The sequence below is a fragment of the Falco punctatus genome, assembly GCF_963210335.1.
Source record: "Falco punctatus genome assembly, chromosome: 1".
Taxonomy (NCBI): Eukaryota; Metazoa; Chordata; class Aves; order Falconiformes; family Falconidae; genus Falco; species Falco punctatus.
The window spans coordinates 47,312,035-47,336,291 of record NC_137580.1 but is presented as its reverse complement, the minus strand read 5'-3'; the positions used below and the strand labels follow the sequence as shown (position 1 = coordinate 47,336,291).

General features: G+C 38.1%; 1 protein-coding gene across 7 annotated transcripts in view; it reads left to right on the top strand.

Moving 5' to 3' along the window:
• Positions 1-24,257, top strand: part of ZFYVE28 (zinc finger FYVE-type containing 28) — a 165,199-nt gene that overhangs the window by 88,716 nt on the left and 52,226 nt on the right. For all 7 annotated transcript variants that reach the window (XM_080410366.1, XM_080410363.1, XM_080410365.1 and 4 more), the window contains exons 3-7: positions 12,787-12,924; positions 15,787-15,989; positions 17,717-17,806; positions 20,544-20,633; positions 23,836-23,937. In XM_080410366.1, coding sequence (XP_080266492.1) covers positions 12,787-12,924; positions 15,787-15,989; positions 17,717-17,806; positions 20,544-20,633; positions 23,836-23,937 — 623 coding nt within the window. The remainder of the gene's footprint in view (positions 1-12,786; positions 12,925-15,786; positions 15,990-17,716; positions 17,807-20,543; positions 20,634-23,835; positions 23,938-24,257) is intronic.

Below are 24,257 nucleotides of genomic sequence, written 5' to 3'. Positions count from 1 at the left end.
ATCAGCCACTGAATTGTTATGTAGTCTTACGACTTAAATAAGCTGCTATTTGTCGCCTTTCCTCCGTGTGTGTGGTAGCACCATGTTAGCACAATTAGCAATACGTGCAAATTATTTATTTGGTGATATTTCCATACTTGGGGATTAAGTCTTGTTTTCCTCTGTTAGAAGCTTTTTTGCTTAATCATGTAAGAAAAGAAACCTCCCCCTTTCCTTAGTATAATTTTACTTTAATGCTCAGGAAATAAGATAAAAAAGGCAAAATGTTTTTTTAAACACAGTTTTTAGCAGTGGAATTTAGTTTTCATTGTGACCTTAACATCCTTGAAGGTTAGTCTGGCATTTTCTATATGAAATAATTAATAAATTAACTACTTCATCCATTTTCAAGGGAGAAAACATCAATACTATAACACTGTGTAAATTTATATTTCAAATACAAATAATAGATTATGATGAATAATTGTGGAATATTGTGTAACCTTGTTTTCTCATGTGTCATAAGTAAGTTTTCATTAAACAAAAGAAAGCCTTTAGATGTTTACATACTATGCATTGGGCCCAACAAGAATTTCTACATATTGGAAGGAGGGAGGACAAAATATTTTGCAGTTTGAGAGAACAGATGAATTTCAGACTGCCCTTTTTTTGCTGTTCTCTGATGTAAAGATAGAGTGGTTGTCTTCTGCATCAAACATGCTTTGGAATGTATTTCTGTTAGCTCATTGCAGCACAATGTTCTTGAAAAAAATGCAGGCTTTAAGACAGTAATTTTAAAAACTTACACATTTTTGAAAGATTTGCATGTATTAGCAAGTTAGTATTGCTTCACAGAATTTTCAAACGGTTGATGTGGAAACAGCTTGTGATAAGGAAAAATTTGTTGTCAGGTGGTAGGCTTTGCTACTACATGCTTTTGCACTACTTGAGCACAAAACTTTCCATTTTAAAGGCTGTGGGAAGTAAATACTGGTGTGAAATGAATTATGCAGAAAGTGTGCTGTGTTCGGCAAGAATGCTTACCTTTTTGCTTATGCCATCTACTCCTGCTGGATTTCCAGTTCAAAGTAGTGCTATTTTTTCAACACTTTAAAAAGTAGTCTTGAGATAAACAGCAGTATTACCCCAAATAAACTATTCTTCCTGCTGCAAAGCAAATAAAGCTAACTTTTTATATGCCAATACCACATCTTGTTTCATAGTTCAGGAAAAAGCTAGAATTTAATTTAAAAATACAGTGTTCTTGATACCACTGTGTGATGTACTCTGTATAAATTTTTGGTTTTGCTCTGAGAATACCTTTTCAGTTCTTAAGGTTTCTGTAGATGAAGATTATTTAAGCAAATAGAATACAAATTTCTCTTTATTGCTTTGATATCTCAGTTGCCCCAGGGTATCTGTAAGTACTGCGAAAGTTGTTTTTCCACTTATATAGTGCTCATAATAAAACAGTGCAGGAGTTCATGTAGAAGCGTAAGTGATTATCTTTAGGCTGCAAAGCTTGTTGAATTGATTTGTGCAACTGAGACGCTAAGTTAAACCGTGTTACTGATGTAAGCTCTTGTAATTTTTGCTTTAGAATTGTTCTGATACTTGGAGGGGATTTTCTGTTTAATTTCCTTCCCCCTCCCCGGTAAGGTCTGATGTAGTCTTTTAAATAAACAAGGATGAATCCTAGCTGCCTTGCAGAGTGATGTCTATTTTTGACTGGCATGATAACTGGGATTTTAAAATATTTTTCATTTTTACACATTCCTGTGCACCTCTGGCCTTGGTGTCAGCCCTGTTTATTATTTGTATTATTGTCCTCCATAGGGATTTTGCATATTTGACTCGAAAATATTTTAACCCTGTAGCTGGAATGTGAGGAGTTCTCTCAGTAGATCTAATTAATGTATTTCTGGCTGTCTGGATTATTCTGCAATGCAATTAAGAGTCTGAAAATACATCTTATTTCCTAATTGATGAAACAAAATTTTGAAGGTATCCCTCAACAGGGAAGGCAGCATTATCTTTATGTAATTTTTTAGGAGATCCTTAAATCACTTAATTACAGTATACAGGCAGTAGAAATGATCCTGGACCTGAACACTGTTATGTTGAGTGGAGGTCATTAAGGATCTGGGATCTGCAGTTTTGAGGCAAACTGTTGTTGGTTATAACTCCTTATGTGGTATAATACCACATTGGCCTTTGTCTTTTGTCTACAGCTGCAGTACTTCAACATAACTATCTCAATTTTTTATTCACTGAAGTCAGAATGTTGTTTAATGCCAAATATGTTCTTTTTCTCCTAGCTGGTTAAGGTTTCTAAATCTACCAGTGCTGTGGATTAACACCGCTAGGTTTTATAACGGTATTAATGGAAATGTGTAGAGTTATTTCAGATGGAAATATTTATGTAAATTTGAGTGGTTTTGGTCAGAGTCCTATGAAAACTTCAGCAGCTGTGCATGTGGATTGCCTAGTCTTTGATTCAAACAAGCCCTTGGGCACTTGGTTAGAAATGTTAAAAACATTTTAGTTTCAGTAAATCTCTTAGCTTTATTGCTTGGATATGTTGAGCTTGGATATGTGGTTGAGCATGGGCAGACAAGATAAATAAACTTTGATTTCATAAAAAATCTGCAGAAACACGTATTTCTGTGTTATTACATGTAGTTCCTTAGGCATTGCATGGTTCATTGGTAGCGTCAGTGTAAAGGTTTCCATTCCACATTTGCAATATTCTTGTTCTTATCCCCATACTTCAGCACGGCACCCCCTCAAAGCACAGTTTCCTATTAGCTTAAACTGATTTGAGACTGTGCAGCCATCAAAAGCGGTAGCCTTGTCTGTCCTTTCTTCCAGCACTAACCAGTGTGCTGCAGGTACCTGGCTCCAGCAGTGAGTGAATAGTCATGGAGCAGCAGGTGGGATCACCTGGAAGCTTGGTTGTGGTGGAGGCTTTGGTGGGATATTGATTGCCTGAGTGTGTGGATGCACAATGGCGTCCAAGTGCTGACATACAGCTAGAGGAGTGTCTGCAGACAGAAGTGGGGAGCGTGTAGTGGGTGTATAGATCCTTATCCATAGCCAGTTTAAATAAGCTGTGGTCAGCTTGATACCTCTAGGAAACCACATCTTCAACTGTGCTAATGCATGTATTTGCAGAGTCGTTCTGTGACCTTGAACAGTGAAATGACCTGGATTACCGTGGGTCAGTGCTCTGAAATCATTCATTATACCCCTTGTACCAGTAAGCTGAGAGTGCTGTTGAGAAGGCCAGTGACAGCCTGTAGATAGGAACAAAAGCTGTACAATAGGTGAGAGAAGGGGCTGGCTTGTCAGTTGGCCTTGCTGCCTAACGATTAGACTGCAAAATGGCCTTATGCTATTTGCTGCCTGTCTTAGATGAAAAGTGCCTTTCTATTTCAGGTGTAAAAAAACCTGATCTGAAGGTGTTTCCTTTTTTCTGATAACTTTAAGTGGTATGAGAATAAGCAATCTCTTAAAAAAAAAAAAAATTACAAAAAAAATCCCTTTTATTCTGTGCTTTATCTGAATTGTATCCCTGCTGAAGAGAAGCAATTTTTAAGAAAAGTCAGCATTAATGAGCATCCCTTAATGAAGAAGGTATCTGTAAAGAGCTGTTAAATCACTCATAGGACAATGCCTGTGTCATAGTAGATTGGCAGCGAGTTATCTAAGAAACACTAATTGTGTTCATTAACATTCTTGACAAGAGCAAGCTGGGAGTATGTACCATAATCGCTGGAAACAATGAGGCAGTTCAGAGGTGCAATGTTTTCATGTTTGATTACATCTGTCCATCGCGGAACACTTTCTTGTAGAATTAGGCAGAAATAGATCTCTTTAAATGAGACAAGTTAGACTAAATCTGTAAAACTCCCAGCTGGATTCTGAAACATAATGATTGGTTAAAAGTTGGCAAGAATCTATTCCTGATGTTATTTTATTAAATGATAGAAAGGTTAAACAGTGTGAGTTGAGCCAGGAGTACTTTTAGCTGAAGTAATGGTGAAGTCTCTCTAGCCTGCTTAATTTGCAACCCTTGAGACATTATATTAGTTATGTTAGTGGAGGTCAATGAAGGAGACAGAAGAGTAATTATTGAGATGGAGGGAAGAAGCTGGCTGAAAGAAACCTTCATGTTTCTAAAGTTTAGTAACTGAGAATAGATGAGGAGGAGTGTCTGGCTTTTTTTATAACAGTAGAGCGAAGAAGAAGGAACCAAAAGCAGACCTTGTCCAGCCTATTCAGTTACATCAGAATGCTGGGGCATTGATCTGTGGTGAGGAGATAATCATGCTAGTTTTCCAAATTGTACCTGATTTTGAGGCTTTTTCTGAAATATAACAGAGCTGCAGGGCTCTAGAGAAGTTCTCATGAGGTCTAGATTTATAAGACGTGATGCAGATGTAGGAAAGAAGGATTGGAACTGGTGGGAGAGCCAAGTCTTGTTCAAAGAAAATTATTCTCTTTTTTACAATCTCTTCCAATTTAATTTAAGTGGAGACAGTGCCAGTTTAGAAAAGAAAGTGAAACTGAGAAGAAAAGTATTTCTTATTTAAGTGATGATGTCAAGATTAACCTTAAATTCCAGACAATGCAAGTCTGCTGTATTGTTTCTGTGATAGTAGGTCTTGTAAGGTTTTTCCCTATAGTTTTATCTATAGTTCAGTTGTTTTATAATTGATTGTCATTTCATTATTGCTAGTAATGATTACTTGTATGAGTTGCATTGCTCCAACAGATGTTTTCTCTGTGCTACCTGACATCTTCAAACAGTTTGTCAGGTACCTGTTTGCTATTTAGTTATGCAAGTGAGTGAAAGCTTGTAACATTTCCTTTGAAAACATGCAGGCTTGTCAACCCTTTCATATGTTTTTACTGTACTTGAAATCACTGTGAATGAAGAAAATTATTTTGTATAATTAAATACTGTAAATAGCCTGTAAGTATCACAAGAGTTGATTTTTTTCTTCCGTTAGGCTACGAATGCAGATTTTAAATTTACTTCCTCCCACCCTCCAGAAATGTTAAGTGATCAGTGGAATGATACAGCTGGGTAGGAAACAAATGTGCAGCAATAAACATTTCTAATTAGTAAATAAAATAATTGTGTGCTTTAAAACCTTGTCTGTTTAAACAGCTTTTCTTTACTGTTTTGGGGAAACTTTTGGTCACTTGTATTTTCACTATAGAATGATAAGCATGATGGCTAGAAAATATAAAATGCTTGACTGTAAGTTGAGCCATCAGTAAAACTCTTGACAACTAACGATAATTTTATTTCATTTTTGTGTTCTAGATTCATATTGGTATGATGTAGGGACCGATTAATATTGTAAGATATTTTTTCTTTGAAAAAAAGCATTGTAATAGTGTGTACTACTGTAGTCTTAAATTGTAGTTCCCCATATTTACAAACTTTTTAATGTGTTTCCACTTGTTTGTATGGATCAAATAGGTCATTCAGAGAAACTACTTGTTATCTAAAACTGTAGGCAGAGTGGTTTTGAGAATATTGTACATTGTAGGTCAGGGAATTAATTTGCAGCAGAGAACCTCATAGGGAGGAAAGCTGGCTCCCCCCCAGTTCAGCACTGTATTTGGATGCAGGACTCTTTCACTCTGCTTTGCCTTCCCGTACTGCAAAGGTGGCAGTAGGTCATGATTGCATTGCCTGCATTCTGCTCGTGGCCTCAGCTGTGGAGCAGCTTTGGACCAATATGAAGAAGACTGTGCCAGGCTTAAGTTCTTTCATGCTTGGAAAATACTGAAGTACTTTTTAGGGCACCTTTTGTATCACTGTACCATGGTAGGAAGGTAGTTGCCTGGTACTGGTTGGAGGAGAAAGCCAGTTTTATGTTTGGTGTGGCAGATACCCATGTTCAAAGTGAATGTCTCTTATTCTTCTGTTGCTATGAAACTATGTAGAAGGGGATGTTAGTATACCAGGTTACTTAATGGATTTTTTCAAGTGTTTTCTAATATAGGACAAACATTTTAGAGCCTTTATAAGAAAAAGCTTAAGTGTGTATATACTGCTGAAAGAGCATGTCTGTAGCCATGATATTCTGATTCACTGTGGACAAAGTTCTTATCTGTTACTGATAAAGGGAGGCTTGACTGAGATGCTTTGTACTGAGAGCAGTCTTTCAGTGTAAGTTTGGCTACACTTCATTTCAGTAAATGCTGCCTCGTCTAATATTACTTAATGGCTTCTTGGTGTGAAGGAATACAGCAGATTTTTTTTTTCTTATGGTGGCATCATTTTTGAGATGTGAAAATTTTCTTTTCTGCGAAGAGAGGATGATGCCCTGTAACAATGCTGTACTTCATGTAGTCTCTCAAGTTGATCTTGGTTATTAACAGCCCTTCTGTAAATAGGATTTTCCTCAGTAAATAAGAGAAAACTATATTTTATTTATATTTGGGTGGCTGGTTAGAGAAGAGGGACATTAATTCCGTGATTTTATCTTTGTGGTAGAGATGCTTAGAACAGATGTACGTTAAGTTTAAAGGTAACTTGTCAAAAGAGTACACACTGGCTTATTGGGAAATGTCATTTTAGCCAAAAAATAAATACTACATCGTTGCTAAAGAACAATTTTTATTGGAAGCCATGCTTAAATATCTGTAACCTCTTTTGTTTGAAAATTGGTGTGCTGGTGTTCACCTCTTCATATGTCAGTGGCTCCACTTGGGAAGATTATTCAGTGTATGCAAAATAAATTTTGAATATATATGAAGGTTAAGATCAAAACTTCCATTAATAAACTTGTGATATTTGGAGAATTAAGTCCTGTCATGATGGTATACTAGCAAGACAGTTCAGCAAGAGAAGCTTTGATGCTGCAGTTCAACACAAACTGCAACAATTGTTGTTGGGCTGTGGTGCTACAGCTTTTAAATTGCTAGAGATACAAGTTGCCATCAATTCATGGTAAATTTTGGTACTGCCCTATAGCGGGCTAGGTTAGACTGGGAGCTACTGCCCAATGTTCATACAAACAAATTCTAAGTTACTTGTAGGAGGTGGGCCATCTAGAAGTGCATCTCCAGTCAGTTTGCAGATGATGCCAACTTGTGGTAGAGCGTTGATCTGCTGGAGGGCAGGAGACTGCAGGGCGGGCTGGGCAGGAGACTTTGAGGGTGACGGGGGTGGGGGGGGGCTGGGCAGACTGGACCAAGGGGCCAGGAACAGTGGCATGAGTGTCCCCCAGGGCTGTGTGCTGGGTACTCCACTTGGGTGACAACAGCCTCACGCAGCGTTGCGGGCTGGGGGCAGAGCAGCTGGAAACCTGCCTGGAGGAAAAGGGCCCTGGGGTGCTGGCTGATGTCCGGCTGGATGTGAGCTAGTAGTGTGCCCAGGTGGACAAGGCAGCCAACAGCGTCCTGGCTTCCATCAGAAACAGTGTGACCAGCAGGGCCTCAGCACTGGTGAGGCCGCACCTGAAATCCTGTGTTCAGCTTTGGGCTCCTCAGGCATATAGGTGCTGGAGTGTGTCCCGAGAAGAGCAACAAAGATGGTGAAGGGTCTAGAGAATGTATCTTATGAGGAACAGCTGAGGGAACTGGGGTGGTTTAGCTGTAGAAAAGGAGGCTCGGGGGGACCTTACAGTTCTCTACAACTGTGACAGGAGGCTGTAGACAGGTGGGGGTCGGTCTCTTCTCCCAGGTAACAAGTGACAGGACAAGGGGAAGTGGCCTCAAGTGGCACCAGGGGAGGTTTAGATTGGATATTGGGAAACATTTCTTCACTGCAAGGGTGGTCAAGCGTTGGAACAGGCTGCCCAGGGAGGTGGTGGAATCGCCAACCCTGGAGGTATTTAAAAGCCATGTAGACGTGGTACTTAGGGACACGGTTTAGTGGTGGGCTTGGCAGTGCTGGGTTAATGGTTGGACTGATGATCTTAAAGGTGTTTCTCCAGTGATTCTGTGTTGGTAGTAGGAAACAGTCAAATAGCTGATCAGGCAAAAAAAGGGAGTCTGAAGGCATGGCCTTTGGGATCCGTGCAAGACGGGCTGGAGGGAAAGCAATGGAACTTGTTGCTGTCTGGAGAGAGACTTTCAATCTCTGATGGATGAAACAGCTTCTGTAAAGACCCTGCAGGATTCTGAAGCCAGGACTTTTGGGTGTCACTTGAATTCCTATCACTTAAATCGAGGAGTATGTCATCTTATTAGTTTCTTCTGTTAATGAAAGTCACCCATAAGAACCCTGAATACTAGCTAATGACAACAAAATCTTCCGTTGTTTGGCCTTAATTTGTGTTCTGCTGTCATAAATGTGATGTTGATGGAGGTCTGCTATTTGACATCAAGCCAGAAAAAGAAACAAAAAATGTGAAGCTACTAAGCTCATGGTGATACTATCACAGACTGTATTATCTTGGCTAATTTTACTGATAATAAAAAAAATTATATTGAAGAAGTACTGAACAACATGAGAAGTTATCTTTGTCTGAAGAAATCTTGCAGAAGATCTCAGGAAGGTCATATTAAACTTAATGGCATGGAAGAGCACCACAGATTTTATGAAGGACATGTACAAAAGGGTTACATGTTGATCTAAACATGTTTAAGAGCATAAGTAAAATTAAGTTACTGCTTGTTCATTTTGTACCTGTTCTGAAAGCTAATGCAGCAGTTGCTGTTAGCTTTATGTACAGATTATTGAGTATATGGCAAATTACTGCTGGGTCAAGAAAAAACTAACTTTTTGTTCTTTACTGTGGTGAACTACATACGTTGTCTCACTACCACTCATTCTCTTACCTATCAAAATAAAATATAGGTGTTTTCCATTATGCAAAACATTGAGCTCTTTTCCAGGAAATTAGGAACTTGGAGTAAATCCCAAAGCAGAATTTCTGCAGCAGCTGCCTGTTGTGCTGCTGGAAAGCCTAAACAGTGCAGCTTTGAAACAAAACTGCTCATCCTGGTATGCAAATGAACCGAAAGATAACAGATAAAGCCACCAAAGGGTACATTAAATCCAGAGGCTTTTATGTAGAAAGATGGATCAAGTGAAAGATTTACTACTTCAATTCCAGCAAATTGATTTCTGTTACTTAAGTTAGAGCAAAACCTCAGTGCTGCCACGTACCTGAACCCATTCATTCTTAGCTTACAAAGCAGAATACTGTAATTAACTAAATTGAATGTTTCTTGAAGCTCTTTTGAAGAAAAGACTAACTTGCTTATAATGCATTGGATAGTCTGTCTAAATTGGTTGGCATCCTTCCAGTTTCAAAGCAGCTGAGATTAGAAATCATTATGGGAGCAAGTATTCCAGTTTTCCTCTTTAGGTTACTCTGCTCTGGGCGTCATAACAAGAGGGAATGGAAGAGGGGAGGAAAATGTTGGAGACTTTGTTGTTTTGGGTTTTTTCTGTAGTAGGATAAAAAAAACCCTGTAGAAAAAAAGAAAATTTGGGCAATTGCACATCTTGAAACAATTAGCCTTGTAGAAATCTGTTCACATTTATACACTAAATGGCAAAGTTCTTTTAAGTAGTCTTTCTTTAATCTTCCCGTATTACCATTAGAGCATGCAGGACAACATGTTCATTTCTTGATTTGTTTTTTTCACTTCGCTTTTTGACAGTGATCAGCTGTCTATGTGAAGCCAGGTAACTCTTAGTAAACAACTGCTACTAATCCAGAGATGGAGCTTTTGTGATTTATCTCCATTGGCAAATGTATATTAAAATTCTAATTATTTACGATTTAACTTACTAGTACTGTGTAAGTTGCAAATAACTTCCGGGTTTTTTTTTTTTAAATGACTCGGTTTGGCGTACTTGGAGATGTGTTAGTAGATCTTTGGTGCTTTGGAGTATAAATATCTAGAGAGTACAAGAATATTGAAGAAATGAAGAATACTAAATGTCATTTAGGTGGTAAACAAATGGTATACTGAAAAATTAGTATTATACTTGTTTTGGAAAAACTTTCATTATCTTTATTATATCTGGTTGCCTTCAGTTGCAGTATTTCATTTCAGTGCATTAAGGTACAAAATTTCATGATGCTTGGCATAATTATCTCCCAACATGATTTAGATAGAATCTTAGTACTTTTTTACAAGTACAATGATTCGAAAAACAGAACTAAGATATGGGACAGTTGCTTGGCCAGATATGAGACCTGTTGCTTTACTCTGCATAGAACTTTCTTTGATATATCAGGAATTTTGAGTACGTATGTGGGTGATTATAAAAGGGAAATTTAATTTGTTTTGTAGCCACTGCAAAATAAGATTGCATTTAAATAATAAGGTATTAAAAGTAGAAAAAAGTTGAGGGAAGCCTTTTAATATGGGTCTCATCCTATTCTGTGTAGCTTTTTAGAAAAATAAAAGCAGGATGCTGAAAATCATGTTTTCCCATATTTGAGTGTGGTGGCAAAAAAAATAAATTGGAGTATCATGTCCTAAAATAAAATAAATTGGTTTATTTGAAATCTGATATAATTGAATTCAAATGTAATTCTTCTCAGAGTTCCATGGCTTAATATTTCTTTGAATATCCTGCAGCTTTTGTAAAATTTATGTAAAATGACTTTTTAGCACTGTATCTCTCCAATGTGAAAAGTTTCTTTCAAACTTTTAGTTTCCTGAAAACAGGAATCTTGCTTTTTCATCCTAATGTGCTAACCTGTATTGTTCTGGTGATGAAGTAGGAGCTAGAGACACAGCACCTGGTCTCAAAATAGATCAGCAATAACTGATTTTAAGTACATCATGAGTGACTCATGCCCTTCTACAATTTAAATGCTTTAATCCTCAGTTTCGTTCCTTGCTCTGTAACTTTGGGTAGGAACTAAGTGGTTTAGGAGTTTATTTTCTTATGGGACCTACTTTCAAAATATTTTGATTTCCCAGCAAGATCTAGCTAAATAATGATGAAAGAAGTATACTCTATACCAGGAATTAAGAAGTGGAAGGAAGGAAAATAAGAAACTTGCTATTAGCCTGCTTTTTCTCACCCTAAGGCATCATACTAATTTATATGTGATCCCTTGGCTGTGTCTGCATTTTATCCTGGAGAGAGGAGGTGGATGCAGCCTGGCTTTTTTCTTCAGGCAGTGATTCTGGATGGTACTGCTGAAACAGGGTGTGAGCATCTTTGCTCTGATCTGTCTTACAGAACTTAAACTGAAGTTCCCCTTGCAGTTACACTAGGGAAAATTGTGACATTGGCTTTTCCCTCGATTTCTACAATGGGCATCTCTTTGGATTCCTAGGGATCCAAGTGCCCCATTAATCCTGGCAGTATATTGCACTTGCAGAGTGAGGGGGTGCATCTTTAAAATTATTTTATACATTGGTGAATCTAGCTTTGGTTTTTATGTCTCTTCTCATACCTGCTGGCCACAGTCTGTGGTGTTTTGTGATGCTACAGAGCCTTGTTTTCAGATATATTTTTTTTTAGAGAAAATGGTTGACTACTATGCATGCCAGTGTTGTTTTAAATGTATGGGGTGTTGTTCATTTGTTACAACTTTATCAAAATGAAATGTGTTACCTCATGACAGACTTGCAAAAATAATTTATGTAAAAACGTTTTAATTGTTTGCACATAAAGTACCTTATACCAATATGTAATAAATATTGCCAATGGTTTATTTATTTTGGATTAGACAACTGGGATTATGGCATTAATGCTAAGATTATTTTGTGGCAACAGCAGTCTGCACTGAAATTACTGAAAATTTGAATATTTTTTTGGTACCTAAAGTAGGTTTTGCCTTTCTCAGTGGGGAACAAACTAAAGGGGCAGGTTTCTTCAAAATTTCTATTCTTTTATTTTTGTAAATGCAGAGGAAAAGACACCAGTAAAGCTTAGGCATAAAGCAATTCTCTGTTAAACAGTTCTATGCAGACAGATTTGTTTTTATTTGTTTGAAAAAATACTTTCAAAACAATGTGAATTCTGTAAATAATGGAAGAAGGGTGAGACAAACAAAATATCTTTAATGAAAGCACTCAGAGTTTTTCACACTCTGAACCTACCTTTATTATGTTAATCAAATTTCATGTGGTTCCCAGCAGGGATACATAAAGATTACCTTTTCAAATAAATGAATATGGATTATTTACTGCATATCAAGAGACTGGTTATGGGCCTTTGATCTTTGTCCTGGTGCAGACATAGATCAGAGCAGTTACTAAGACTCTCTAACTTGTGTGGTGTTCCTTTATCCTCCTGGATGGCCAGGGGGAGAAACAGCAGGCAGGTGTGCCAGCCATTGCCTGCTGGGGACTCAAGTGTGGTAAGCACCTGCTTTAGATTCCCAGGACAAGTTTAATTCTTCAACTCCAATGATCCCAATGTAACTCAATTTCTAAGGTCTCCGGGGTACTCTGTTAGGTGCTTTTTTTGGGGAAGAATGAAGTGAATATCATTTGGGCTGGTAAGAGGAAATGAGAAGTCAGTTTATTTGTGCTTATAGTTTATTTACTGATACTTTACAGTTAATGAGCTCTTTAAATCATGCCTCCTCATCAGAAGTCCCACTAAATTAGTCAGTTAAGTGCAGTGAATCTGAAAAACTGTCTCTGTGAAAACTAAAAAAAGTGAAGTTCGCCACTCTTCTTTCGATGCAATATCTTCCTGTGTTTTCTCTGTGTGTGTGATGACCGTAAGAGTTAAATACTGCATTTTCTTTCTTAATTTGTTGTTGCCTCGCTAAAATTCTATTAAAACTTGGAAAAAAAATATCTGGGATTTATGTGGGAACAGTATATATGCTATCCTATATTTTGCTTCAGGATAATGTTTTGAACATCATAAATCAAATCATGGATGAATGCATTCCACATGAACGGGCCAACCGAGACTTTTGTGTTAAGTTTCCGGAGGAAATACGCCATGACAACCTTGCAGGACAGCTTTGGTTTGGAGCAGAAGTAAGTCCCTCATGTTTCTGTTACTTGGGGTTAATGGACCATTTTTGTGTGGTATAAAATCAGAAGTTTAAAGTACATCTAGAGACTTTTCTGCAAATGGTACGTATAATTAAAGAGCAAAGTAAACATGTTTGAGAACTTGCTCTGGATGCTCAGTGGAAGGGGATACTTTAACTGTGGTTTTGGTATTGCTTGGGCTAACAGCATACCAGTTAATTACCATAATTGTCTACTGCCATTATGACCACGTCTTAAATGTTCTTTTGTGACCTAGCATCTGATTAATATTCTTGGGTTTTAAATTTTTTATTTTTTGTCCTGATGGGCCACCTCGTGCTTTAAAAATCTTAGAAACAAATAAAGATATATAAGGGAATTATAGCAGGATAAAAGTTTTTCGAACAAATGTAAATGTATGCTATTACTTTATTTTAAGGCTATATTATGCTATAAAATTAACATAACTTTGAGCTGATATTTTTTGCGCATAACTCATTTGTTTCACATGTTTAGGCTTAAAATATAATGGTTTCTGTGCAAAGCACTGAAGTCTACTTTTCTTATCTTACGTGGCTTTTCTCAAAGACCTGCTTCTACAGCAACCTGTAGGAACAAGGGATTTTTTGTGGTGAATAAGCTTTAATTAGTTTAACCAAGGGAAGCCTGAAGTGTCAGAATAAAGGACGTGATATGTAAGATACTTATTTGTTACTACTGGTATCTGTTGGCTAAGAAAAAGGAATAAAAACTCATTGTGGAGTCTTTAATGATAAACTTAGTGTCTTAGGTCTGCTGGCCTGAGGGTGACTTTAAGCACCATGGATTTAAGAGTTGAGGAGAGTAGCCTAGACATCCTACCACACGACAGCATGTTGTGGTGTTGCTTTCAACTTTGCCTCTCTTGTATTTGAAGCAATTTGTTGGCTCCTGTTGTTATCCATTCTGTTCTCTACCAGTTCCTCCTTTCTTTTTAAAGTGCATGCTCTCCTATCTTGTTTAGTCCAATATGCGTCCATATGTTCTGTTTCTGAAACTTTGACAGTTGTTAGTTGTAGGTTCTTCTGAGTCAGGCAAGTCCCGGGTAGAATTTACAAAATGAATTTGATTTTTCAATGCTTTCTAACCCTATCTTCAGCAAAAACAGCAGCAATTTTTTTTCCCATTAGTGTGTGACCTTCACTGCCATCATACAGGTGACGCCATGCTCTGTTTTTAAAATGCTGAGTGTCTGATGTATCTGCTTAATGGTGCTTCTTTGGTCATTAGGTAGGAGAACATGGGGTCATTCTGTCTGCAGCTGTCCATAATGAATCCCTGTGAATCCCATTATCCTTTCTTACTTGAAGGCACTAACAAACCAGGATTACAGCAATGAATGAACAGGAAAAATGCCAGCACATGCAGTAAATTCTCCTTGCGTTGTGGAATATGCTTGAGGCATCACAGAGACAGCTAGTATCTTCTGGGATGAAAAAAATAGTCTCCCTTTATTCACGGCTTGTTACATAAGTTAATGCTTTTACTTTTTCCAAATCCAACTTTCACTGTCTCCTAAATCAAATCAACAGGATTGGAGAGACCTGTTGGTTTCAGAGAAAGTAACATATGCAGTGATGGAGTAATGTTAATTCCTACTACTGTAGACACTGTCATTCTGTAATTTCATGTAGTAAGGAAAACTGTGTGGACTGTTAAAAATATACATTTATGTGCCCTTGTCAGTGCAATCGCTCTGATGGACTAAGTACCTGTCAGCAGTTAAGACTTGCCTTATCCATACATTCCCACAAATACTGCTTTGACTGATAAGAGGTAAGAACATCATCATCTCCTCGTAGCCTTAAACCATAAATCAATGCATTAGCCTGCTGAGCAAGGGTTGGGATGGCAGGTCCCTCACAGAGAGCTGCAGTAATGCCTCCCATCCAGGGGAGTGCAGGGGCAGAGGGGAAGTGGAACAGAGCTGCGAATGAAGATTTAAAACAAAAAAAGATAACTTTGAGACTAGAAGAACCGTGTATATTTTCAGTTAATAAAAATATTTCCATTAATCCAGTAAGTATGATTTACATCAGTGCTTGTTGTCTTCCAAATGTATCCATAAAGGAATAAAGCCAGCAGCAGAGATTATTAAATAGCCTGGGTTTAATAGCAATATTTTTAAAAGTTTTATTAATGTCTTTAAGTAAAAATCTACTTTTAATGTCTTTGAGAGCCCTTGTGTAACTCTTGGGCCAAGGAGTCTCTTAAATAGCTGCTTCCCAGAAACTGAAAGGGAAGAATCACTCTGTGACCTGGTTTTATGTTTTTTTCCTATAAAATATATGCATGGCTTCTGTAGGAGGCAGGCTATTGGTCTAGCTCACTCCCTGGTCTGACAGCCAATGTGACTATTTTTGCTGCAAGCGGCATCACGGTTGCAGAATTTCTGTCCTTTTCATGAGGAGTAGATTTACAAAATCAAGCAGTCTAGCCTGGATCAAGAGAGTCCATTGATTGTACTTCAGCTGGATCCACATCCCTCTTACACAATCTTTGTGTACATAGAGTATATATTTTATCAATACATGCCTACCTAGTGGGAGGAGCACTTTTTAAAAGTTTTTCTATCAGTTATGTGGTTCTTGCACTTGAACCTTCCTCTGTTCCCATGTCTCCTGGACTGAGCTGCTCCCTAACCTTTTATGTGAAGGCTTACGACTCTCAGCATATCAGTTTTAAATCTTTCACTTGTTTAATAATTTGCAACAAATTGGGGCTAAGTACTGCCTTTGTTCAAAGTATTAACTATCACATCTTGTTCTCTTTTAAACATAAAATTAACTTTGTAAAAATTATTTTCTCTCTTAATGTATTTCATAGTGTTTGGCTGCTGGTTCAATTATTATGAATCGTGAAATTGAGAGTATGGCTATGAGGCCATTGGCGAAGGATCTGACTCGAAGCCTGGAGGAAGTTAGAAATATCATTCGTGACCAGGCCTTAAGGGATTTGAACCTCTACACAGAAAAAATGAGAGATTCACTCAAGCATTTTGATGTCCTTTTTGCTGAATTTGAATTAAGGTAAAAGATCCGATGTAAATGCATTGTGAGCATTGGCTTGGGTACTACAACTGTGGTGTGCCTTGTTGGTTTTTGGAAGCTTGCTGTTTTGTTGTGTTTTCTTTTAATGGAAAAAGTATGTCATTTTTTTATCATGGTATTTGAGTTCTTCAGTAATTTGTTATATTGTTAGATTTTTTCCGTCTAATGTAGCAATAACGAAGAGAAAATTAAATAGCTTTTTAGCAATTAATATTTGCTCTACTCAGCTAAACTGTAATTTTCCATTTGCATGCTGGCATATGGCATTTGAGGGATGTTTTCCAAGACAAAAAAGGAAGCCATAAATCTCTTCACTTAATGTTTTTTTTTGTTGTTGTTGGAGGAAAGGCGACAAATAAGATACATTTAAAAAAAAAAGATAACAAATAGTCTAGATATTATGAGGTCTTGCTCTCTTGTGTTTAGAGATACAGGCAGGATGCACCTAGTGAATTTAAGGCAAATTGAAAACTGATGAAGGAAGTGCTTTTACACAAGCCATAATTAACCGCAGGAACTCAGTGATTTAAAAACTTGTGATTGCAAAATGGCTTGGAGGCTCATAGCAAAAGCAAAAATAACTGCTTTTGGGATGAGAAAAGCAACTGCTTATTGCATCAAGGGTCACATTGACCAGGTCTTGCGTTGTGCTTCGGAATTAAGCCAGCTTCCTGCATACCTGTTAGATGGTTGTAGTGCTGGGCATAGTTAAAGACAGGATAACTGGACAAGATTATCTGTGGATGTAATATAATACAGCCATTACTACCCTCTGCAGGACGGGTTTCTTAGAATTGGTTACTGTTTTAAATTTTTTCTGGGAATAACCCATAGACTGTCTTGACTCCCATTACTCTTAGCCTTTCCTCAGTATTCATATTATCTTGTATTATTTTACTCAAGTAAGCAGGTTTTTCTGATTAAAAAACCCTATCATTATACTGTTACACTGAAAAACATTTTAATTGAAAACATTAGCTAAAAATGTTTTTAAGTGTGGTTTTGAGTGCAGACACCAATGACAATCAGTAACTGGTTCTTGACAGTACCTGTGCACAGTTTTTGGCCTGTCCATACCAACTCTCTACGTAGAGCATTTTAATTTGCCATTGTTCTGCAAACAACTTTTTCCCTTTCTGTGTTACCTGTAGTCTACAAATGACTAAGTAATATGGTGACAGAAAACCACTTTACCAAAATTTCTCACCTTGTGAGTTAGTACTTCTGCATGTAATTCCACATAGAAATGAGGCCAGCTTTTAAGTCTCCTAAATTGTTTCTCTTGGGTGGCTGAAATTTCCCTAATATTATCTCGGGTAAAACCTTTTTAGTTAAAATTTGTCTTTCAGTCAGGTTTTTTTCTTAAGTGCAGAGTGAACTACTCTGTCTCCAGGATGTGGCAATAAAGATCCTTCTAGAAACAACCTCCCTGTGCCACACAGTATGGTGTTCTGGTCGCTAAATGTGTGTAATGATATTTCTAAAGTACCACTGAGTTCCACTGCCTCTATCTGCAATAAGTAAATTGGATGCATTTCTTATAGATTCTTGTGCTGTAATTTTTATAGGAGTGCTGTCAAAATAAATACAAAATGGTACATGAAAGGTTAGGTTTCTAAGATGATTTATCATAGCCTTGTTTTTGTCTATGTTATGATTTGTTAAAGTGTGTAAAATAGTAGTATGTTTTTCTATAATCTTTGTAGTTATGTGTCGGCCATGGTACCTGTGAAGTCTCCAAAAGAGTATTATGTGCAGCAAGAGGTAATCGTACTTTTCTGTGAAACTGTGGAGAGGTAAGCATTTTAGTTCAGTAGTAGGTTTTTAATTTTTGTGTTTACTTTCAGTCTGAGCTTTTCTAGAAGTACTTTGTACTCTTTAGGAAGCATCATAAAATACCAGGCATTTTGCTTTTCTAGTAATATCCAAGTAGAAAGCTAAAAAGCATTAAGCGTGCTTGCCGGGCACAAGCCTGTGCTTTTTTGTTTTCTAGACAAAAAAAAAACCCACAACCAAACACAAAAGTTAATAATCCAACAATATTGTCTGTATGCCTAGTTATAGATATGTAAATGAAGGCTAAACATTTAGATAAGCTCCATCTGTTTAAGGCATTAAGACTTAGTGATATTTCATGCAGGAATATATGAGATGATTCAAATAGTTTGTGAACCTTTAGGTGATTATCATGAAGAACTTGTAAAGGCTCTTAAAAATCTTAGAGGGCTGGAGCTTGACTCTATGTATGAAGATATGATGTTAAAAGAAGGCAAACAACCAAAACAGTAGTTCACTAGTTCTCTTAGAAGTATAAAGTGATAAGCAAAAAATGTGAGTTGGGAATGCTCTGTTGAACAACTTTTCCCCCCACCCCGTCACAGACTAGTCAGCCTAGTGGGGGGCAGTGGAGGGGAACAGCATGTGAAATAACCAGCTGTAGTGAGGTTTTGTGCAGTGTAAAGCAGTTCTCAAAAGGAAAATAGTGAACTGGAGTCTGAGTGGAATTATTGGAGACCAATTGACTGTAAGATGCACTTGCAGTAAGTGTTAGGTTTAGTGTCATATTAGGAGAAGTTGTGAAGTAGGACTCTGGGAAGGAATGAAGGAGTACACAGCACACTGCCACAATCTGTAGATGACACCAATGCCAGAGAATAGAATCATAGTATCATTTGGGTTGGAAAAGACTCTGAAGATCAGCAAGTCCAACCACTAACCCAGGACTGCCAAGTCCGCCACTACACCATCTCCCTAAGCACCGTATTTATGCGGTTTTCTTAAACACTTCCAGGGATGGCGATTCCACCACCTCCCTGGGCAGCCTGTTCAATGCTTGACCACCCTTGCGGTGAAGAAATGTTTCCCAATATCCAATCTAACCCTCCCCTAGTGCCACTTGAGGCCATTTCCTCTTGTCCTATTGCTTGTTATCTGGGAGAAGAAACTGACCCCCACCTGCCTACAACCTCTGCAGGCAGTTGTAGAGAGCAGTAATGGCCCCCCCCAGCCCCCTTCTCTCCAGGCTGACGCCCCTGCCCCAGCCCCTGCCCGGCTCTGGACACGCTCCAGTCCCTCAGTGTCTGTCTGGCCGTGAGGGGCCCAACGCTGAGCCCAGGCCCCGCGGGGCGGCCCCACCGGTGCCCAGGGCAGGGGGACGGGCGCTGCCCCGGCCCTGCCGGCCACACCGTTTCGGACACCAGCCGGGATGCCGCTGGCCTCCTGGGCCACCTGGGCACGCTGGGGGCTCATGCCCAGCCGCTGCCGCCCAGCCCCCCCGGGCCCTGTCCCGCCGGGCACTTCCCAGCCCCCTGCCCCCAGCCCGCAGCTGCCGGGGGCTGGTGTGACCCAGGGGCAGGGCCCGGTACTCAGCCCTGGGGACCCCCACCCCACCGGCCCCGGCCCCTCGGCCTGGCCTGCCCGGAGCCCCCCGCAGAGCCCCCTGCCCCCGGCAGATCAACACTGTCCCCCAACCGGGTGTTTCAGGCTTTTTAAAAAACAAGGTTATAGCTCAAAGTAATCATAGCAAGGAGGAGGAATTACTTTCCATCAGTCAGAGAGCTACTACATGCACACATATTTGGCCGGTGTGAGGAAAAAGATGTTTCTCATTAGCAGCTCTGGATAATGTGGCAGTGGACAGTAGGAAGGAACAGGGAGTGAGGGTGGCCCTTGCTCTGCATCCATCTGTTAGTACAAAGTAGAACTTGCTTTCTGGCCGTTTTGCTGTCCACCACTAGCAGTATTTGCAAGATGAGTACTGATGAGGAATAAGAAAATTATTTCCGTTCTTTCTGGGACCACTCCTCAGCAGGACTACTGTGCAGTTTTGAGTGTTATCTTACGCACTGATATGGACACACTGGAGAAGAAATTTGAGAGTGTTAGGAAATCTAAGAAATTGTGAAGAAACCTGGAAAACATAGACAAGTGAAAAGCTGAAACAAATTGGGTTTTATCCTAAAAGGGATTTAAGATACTTCTAAAGTTATTAGAGGACAGTGAAGTGGCCCCCAAACATTAAATCCTTAGACTTCAATAATAGTTGCTGTATAGAACTAGGTGGGGTTTTTTTTTAGTTTGGTTTGTTAGATAAGGAGTTGACCTAGGTGATCATAGGAAGTTTTATTTGAAAGTGAAACCAAATACTTTCCCCTGTTACTTGGAAAATACTCCTTTTAGTTTAAAAACTCTAAGCACCAGTGGCTTTTAGTAACAAACTGAATCTTGGTGTGAAATAGTAACTAAAAAGGAAAAATGCCATTAAAATTATTTTGGTTTTGGATGGCTAGAAAAGCTTTTAAAAGTGTCTAAAGTTTTTTAAAGTGTTTAAAGTTCTTTTTCTTCTGTTAAAATTTTTTAAACTAGAGAGTGCAGTAGTCAGTTATTTTATATAGTGATTTAGATTGTACAAAAATAATTCATAAGTTAAATACTATCAATTTTGTTATGCTTTTAATAGTCTTCTCAATTTTTTCCTATTGAAATGTTGTTGGAGCATTTTGTCTCTTAGTGAATAATTTGTCTTCTGCTTAGAGCCTTAAGGCTTGGATACCTCACTCAAGATATGATAGATGACTATGAACCAGCTTTAATGTTTACAATTCCAAGATTAGCCATTGTATGGTAAGTAATCTTTAACTACTCTCCCTTCTGCTTCATTTAAAGATTCACTGAAGATTTTAAATTTTTTCCAGACTTTTGTTGTATTTTTTCACCTGAGTTTGCTTGTACTTTATTCAAAAATATCAGAGCATTATTTTTTTTTTTAATCATTGTATTTTCCTGTGGAATATCAAGAAGGGGGGGGTGGGGTGGGGAATGTAGAACTAAATATAGAAGATAGGAACCTGGAACAGTTGTCCTACAGAAAGAAATTAAAAATTTAAGAAAATAAATCTGTGGTATGACACATTGTCAGAAATATATTTCTTTGAAAGCACATGTTTTGTGTCATTCAAAAATAATATGACCTAAGCATATAAGTCTTGAAAAGCAAAAATTTTCAATAAGAGTTGTGTATTTTTCTTAACAACTCCTTTTGAACCCAGAGTCATTATGACAAACTGTATTGTGACCACTAAATTAGGCTTAAATCTTTTTCAAGGAAAATATTAACATAATTTATGTGTAGATTTGTGTCCTGTATTGACCATTCAAGACAACTAAATTAACACAGTGGGTTTATTTCATGCAGTTTTTGCAATATTGAAAAATTGGATGTATTTTTCCTAATAAGTCTTCATGATTTGAGAGAGCAGTTTTTCTGGAGTAAAGCCAGCATATTTGCAGTATTTTACCATTATGAATGTTTAAAGGTTAGCTAATATAAATAGTATAATTGAGGGAAATAAGAAACCGCAAATCCTGAGTGTAATGCGCTTCTCCTCAGAAAATCCCTGTGGCCCATTGTTCCTGTTAAATAGGATATTGTCTGTAACCGTCTTTCTAAAAATAATAACAGTAATAATCAGATTATCAATAAACAACAGGAATGCGAGAACTCTGAGTCTGCTGGAAGGCACAGTGAGGAATAATATATAGTGACTATCTGTAAAGCCAAGGGCTCTCTAGAAAATATGCCATGTCAATCCCAAATTACAAAGAAGAACAGAGAGGGAGAAGAGAAAAAAGTTGTAACTGCTCGTAAGTATTCAGTGATTTGAAAATAAATCACTGCCATGTGAAGTTCCACAGAAAAATTACACCGTCCAGATAGTAGTGTTGTCTGGAGGATAAGTCTTTTGTTTGGACTGTGAAAGGAGAAACCTTTAAACACAAGACAAATGCAACACAAAGTTGTTGTGCTTTTGCTCTGTGTCTTAATGAGAAGGATGGATTTGGGGCAAGGAGAAGCCCTGGATCCCCTTGGTCTTCTAATAGCAAAGCTTTAAGGAATACTTCTCAGGGTCATTTTTGTCTAAGGATTCTAATACAGTGTATGTTGCCTAGATCGTTAGCAGGTGTCAGTGCATTTTGAACCAATAGGAAACACTAAGGCACGTTTTTTCTTTTTTTAGTTCTTTCCTTGTTACAGCTTTGATTCAGGATTCTCAAAGGTCATATGTATACAGAGACCATATCATAATTTCTTCTCTAGTGTTCTAGCCCAGTTTGGTTTTGTGGTTGTTGTTATTTTTACTAAATCTGAGAGTTAAGCTCTATGGAGAGCAAACAATACCTGAAAGCCAAAGGTATGGTGATATTGCATCAGTTAGAGGTTCAGTGAGAGCACCCTCAAACTTCCTCTCAGCAAACTAACATTTCTTTAGGCAGAACGTAGGATGTGAGTCAGCAGTAACTACTGTGCTTTGTGGCAGCCTGCTTGTTGAAGCTCAGAAAGCTTAAAAAAAAAGTGTATGATCTTGGTAACAGGATAATTTCTTTTAAGCCACCAAAAGAAAAAAAAGGTGACTTGCAAAAGGAGTAATTTTTTTTTTTTTTTTTTTTTAATCTTCTCCCCTTTCCCTACTGCTGCCCTGGTCCCCAAAGCAATGTTGATCAAGCTTAGTAGTCAGATTTCTTGGACCCTTTGTTACCTTGACAATTCTGAACTTTCTGATGGTCATCTTCCAGCCTGATGAGAAACCACAGTACTATCCTGGTACTAGGGCATAAGCCAGACTCTGGGTTTATAAACAGAAGAGCAGTGTTTCCTAGACAGTAACTAGAGTGTAAATGGTCTTACTTTATAATTTTTTTTTAACACTTCAGTGGGATTCATCTAACTTGTGACACTAGCTTTGCTGCTGTGTCTCAGAGAGCTTTTGGTGGTCATTCAGGGAGCTTGCTAGTAAACAGCTGGTGAGCAAAAGACATCAGCAGTTGTCTTAGCTGAGGCTCCCCGTTACTCTGGATGGTTTGGATGCAGAGTAGCTAGAAAGCTTTCTGAAGCAGCATGTAATTTGAATGTAAGAAAAGGAACGTACCTTTGAAATACCTTGGGTAATTGAGGGCTGACTGTAAGGACAGGAAGGGAAAAAATAAATGGCCTGGGAAAAATAAAACCTCTGTTATCTTGGGTGTGAGAACATGTGATCCATTTGCCTTTTGAGAAACATACATTGTTTTTGCAGTAGGCAGAGGATTAAACGATTTAGCAGAATGGTGCCTGGTATGGGTGGAATCCACTCTCTCAGACAATGTGGTATGATGCAGAAGATACGGTGAAGGTGAATTTTATTTAATCTCTGACACACAAACAAGTTTGGTCAGGAGGAACTATTGAGATATCTACAGTGGAGTTCATGGAGGCTTTCAGGATCATCAACAAACATCCTTCCAGGGAAGTTCCTACAAGTGCTGAGTTGATTTAGAAACACGTTATTATCTAAATGTGTTTTATCTAATTTAGCAAATGTGTATTCTTTTTTTACCATGTTAATACTGGTTTATATTTATATTAGAAAAATAGGAGCTCAAGAGTCAATTGTCTTACATAGAAATGATTTAGACTGGGAAGAAAAAGCCATTTGCAACCTTTTAAGTCAGTATGCTTTCCCCAACTTACTTGACAATCAGTTTCTTTGTGGTTTTTTATGGGTTATCTACAGCAACAAAACAAATGCATGTTCTTCCCTTTATGCTTCCATTGCTTTCTCCCATGTTTAAGGGGAGGTGGACAGAGGGGAAGGGGATCTTTTTCCTGTTGGTTTAAATAGCATTTAATTCTAACTGGGTGAATAAGACAAAAATAAGATAACAATATTAACTTGAATGTAGGTCTAATGTTTATGTATAGTTGCTTTTTTGGCTCCATACTCAGTAGTAACTCTGTGTAATGAGATTTTCATTTTTGTGTGTGTTCGTCCATGTGTTTGATTTACAGTGGCCTTGTTGTCTACTCCGAGGGACCATTAAATTTGGACCATAAACCAGAAGATATGTCTGAACTCTTCAGACCTTTTCACACTTTGCTAAGAAAAATAAGGCAAGTAATAAAAAAGATGGTTGTAACTGCCTCTCTTCTGAAATGAAAATCAAAGGCCTAAAGAACTCATAAATGCCTAGGAAAGTGTTTGCTATGTTAACCATAAACTGTGTTTTCCTCTTATCTACCCGACACATACCCAGGAAATAACTAAATGCCATTTTTCATTTCATGGGAGTTTTCTGAACTCTTCATCTCTCTGTGATAGTTTTTATTCTGAATACAATTTTATTACATCTCTGATTTTCCTTATGGTTGGGTGATGCCTGAAATACTAAAGTAGCAGTTTATTTGGGGGAGATCCTGTTTCTAATTAGCAT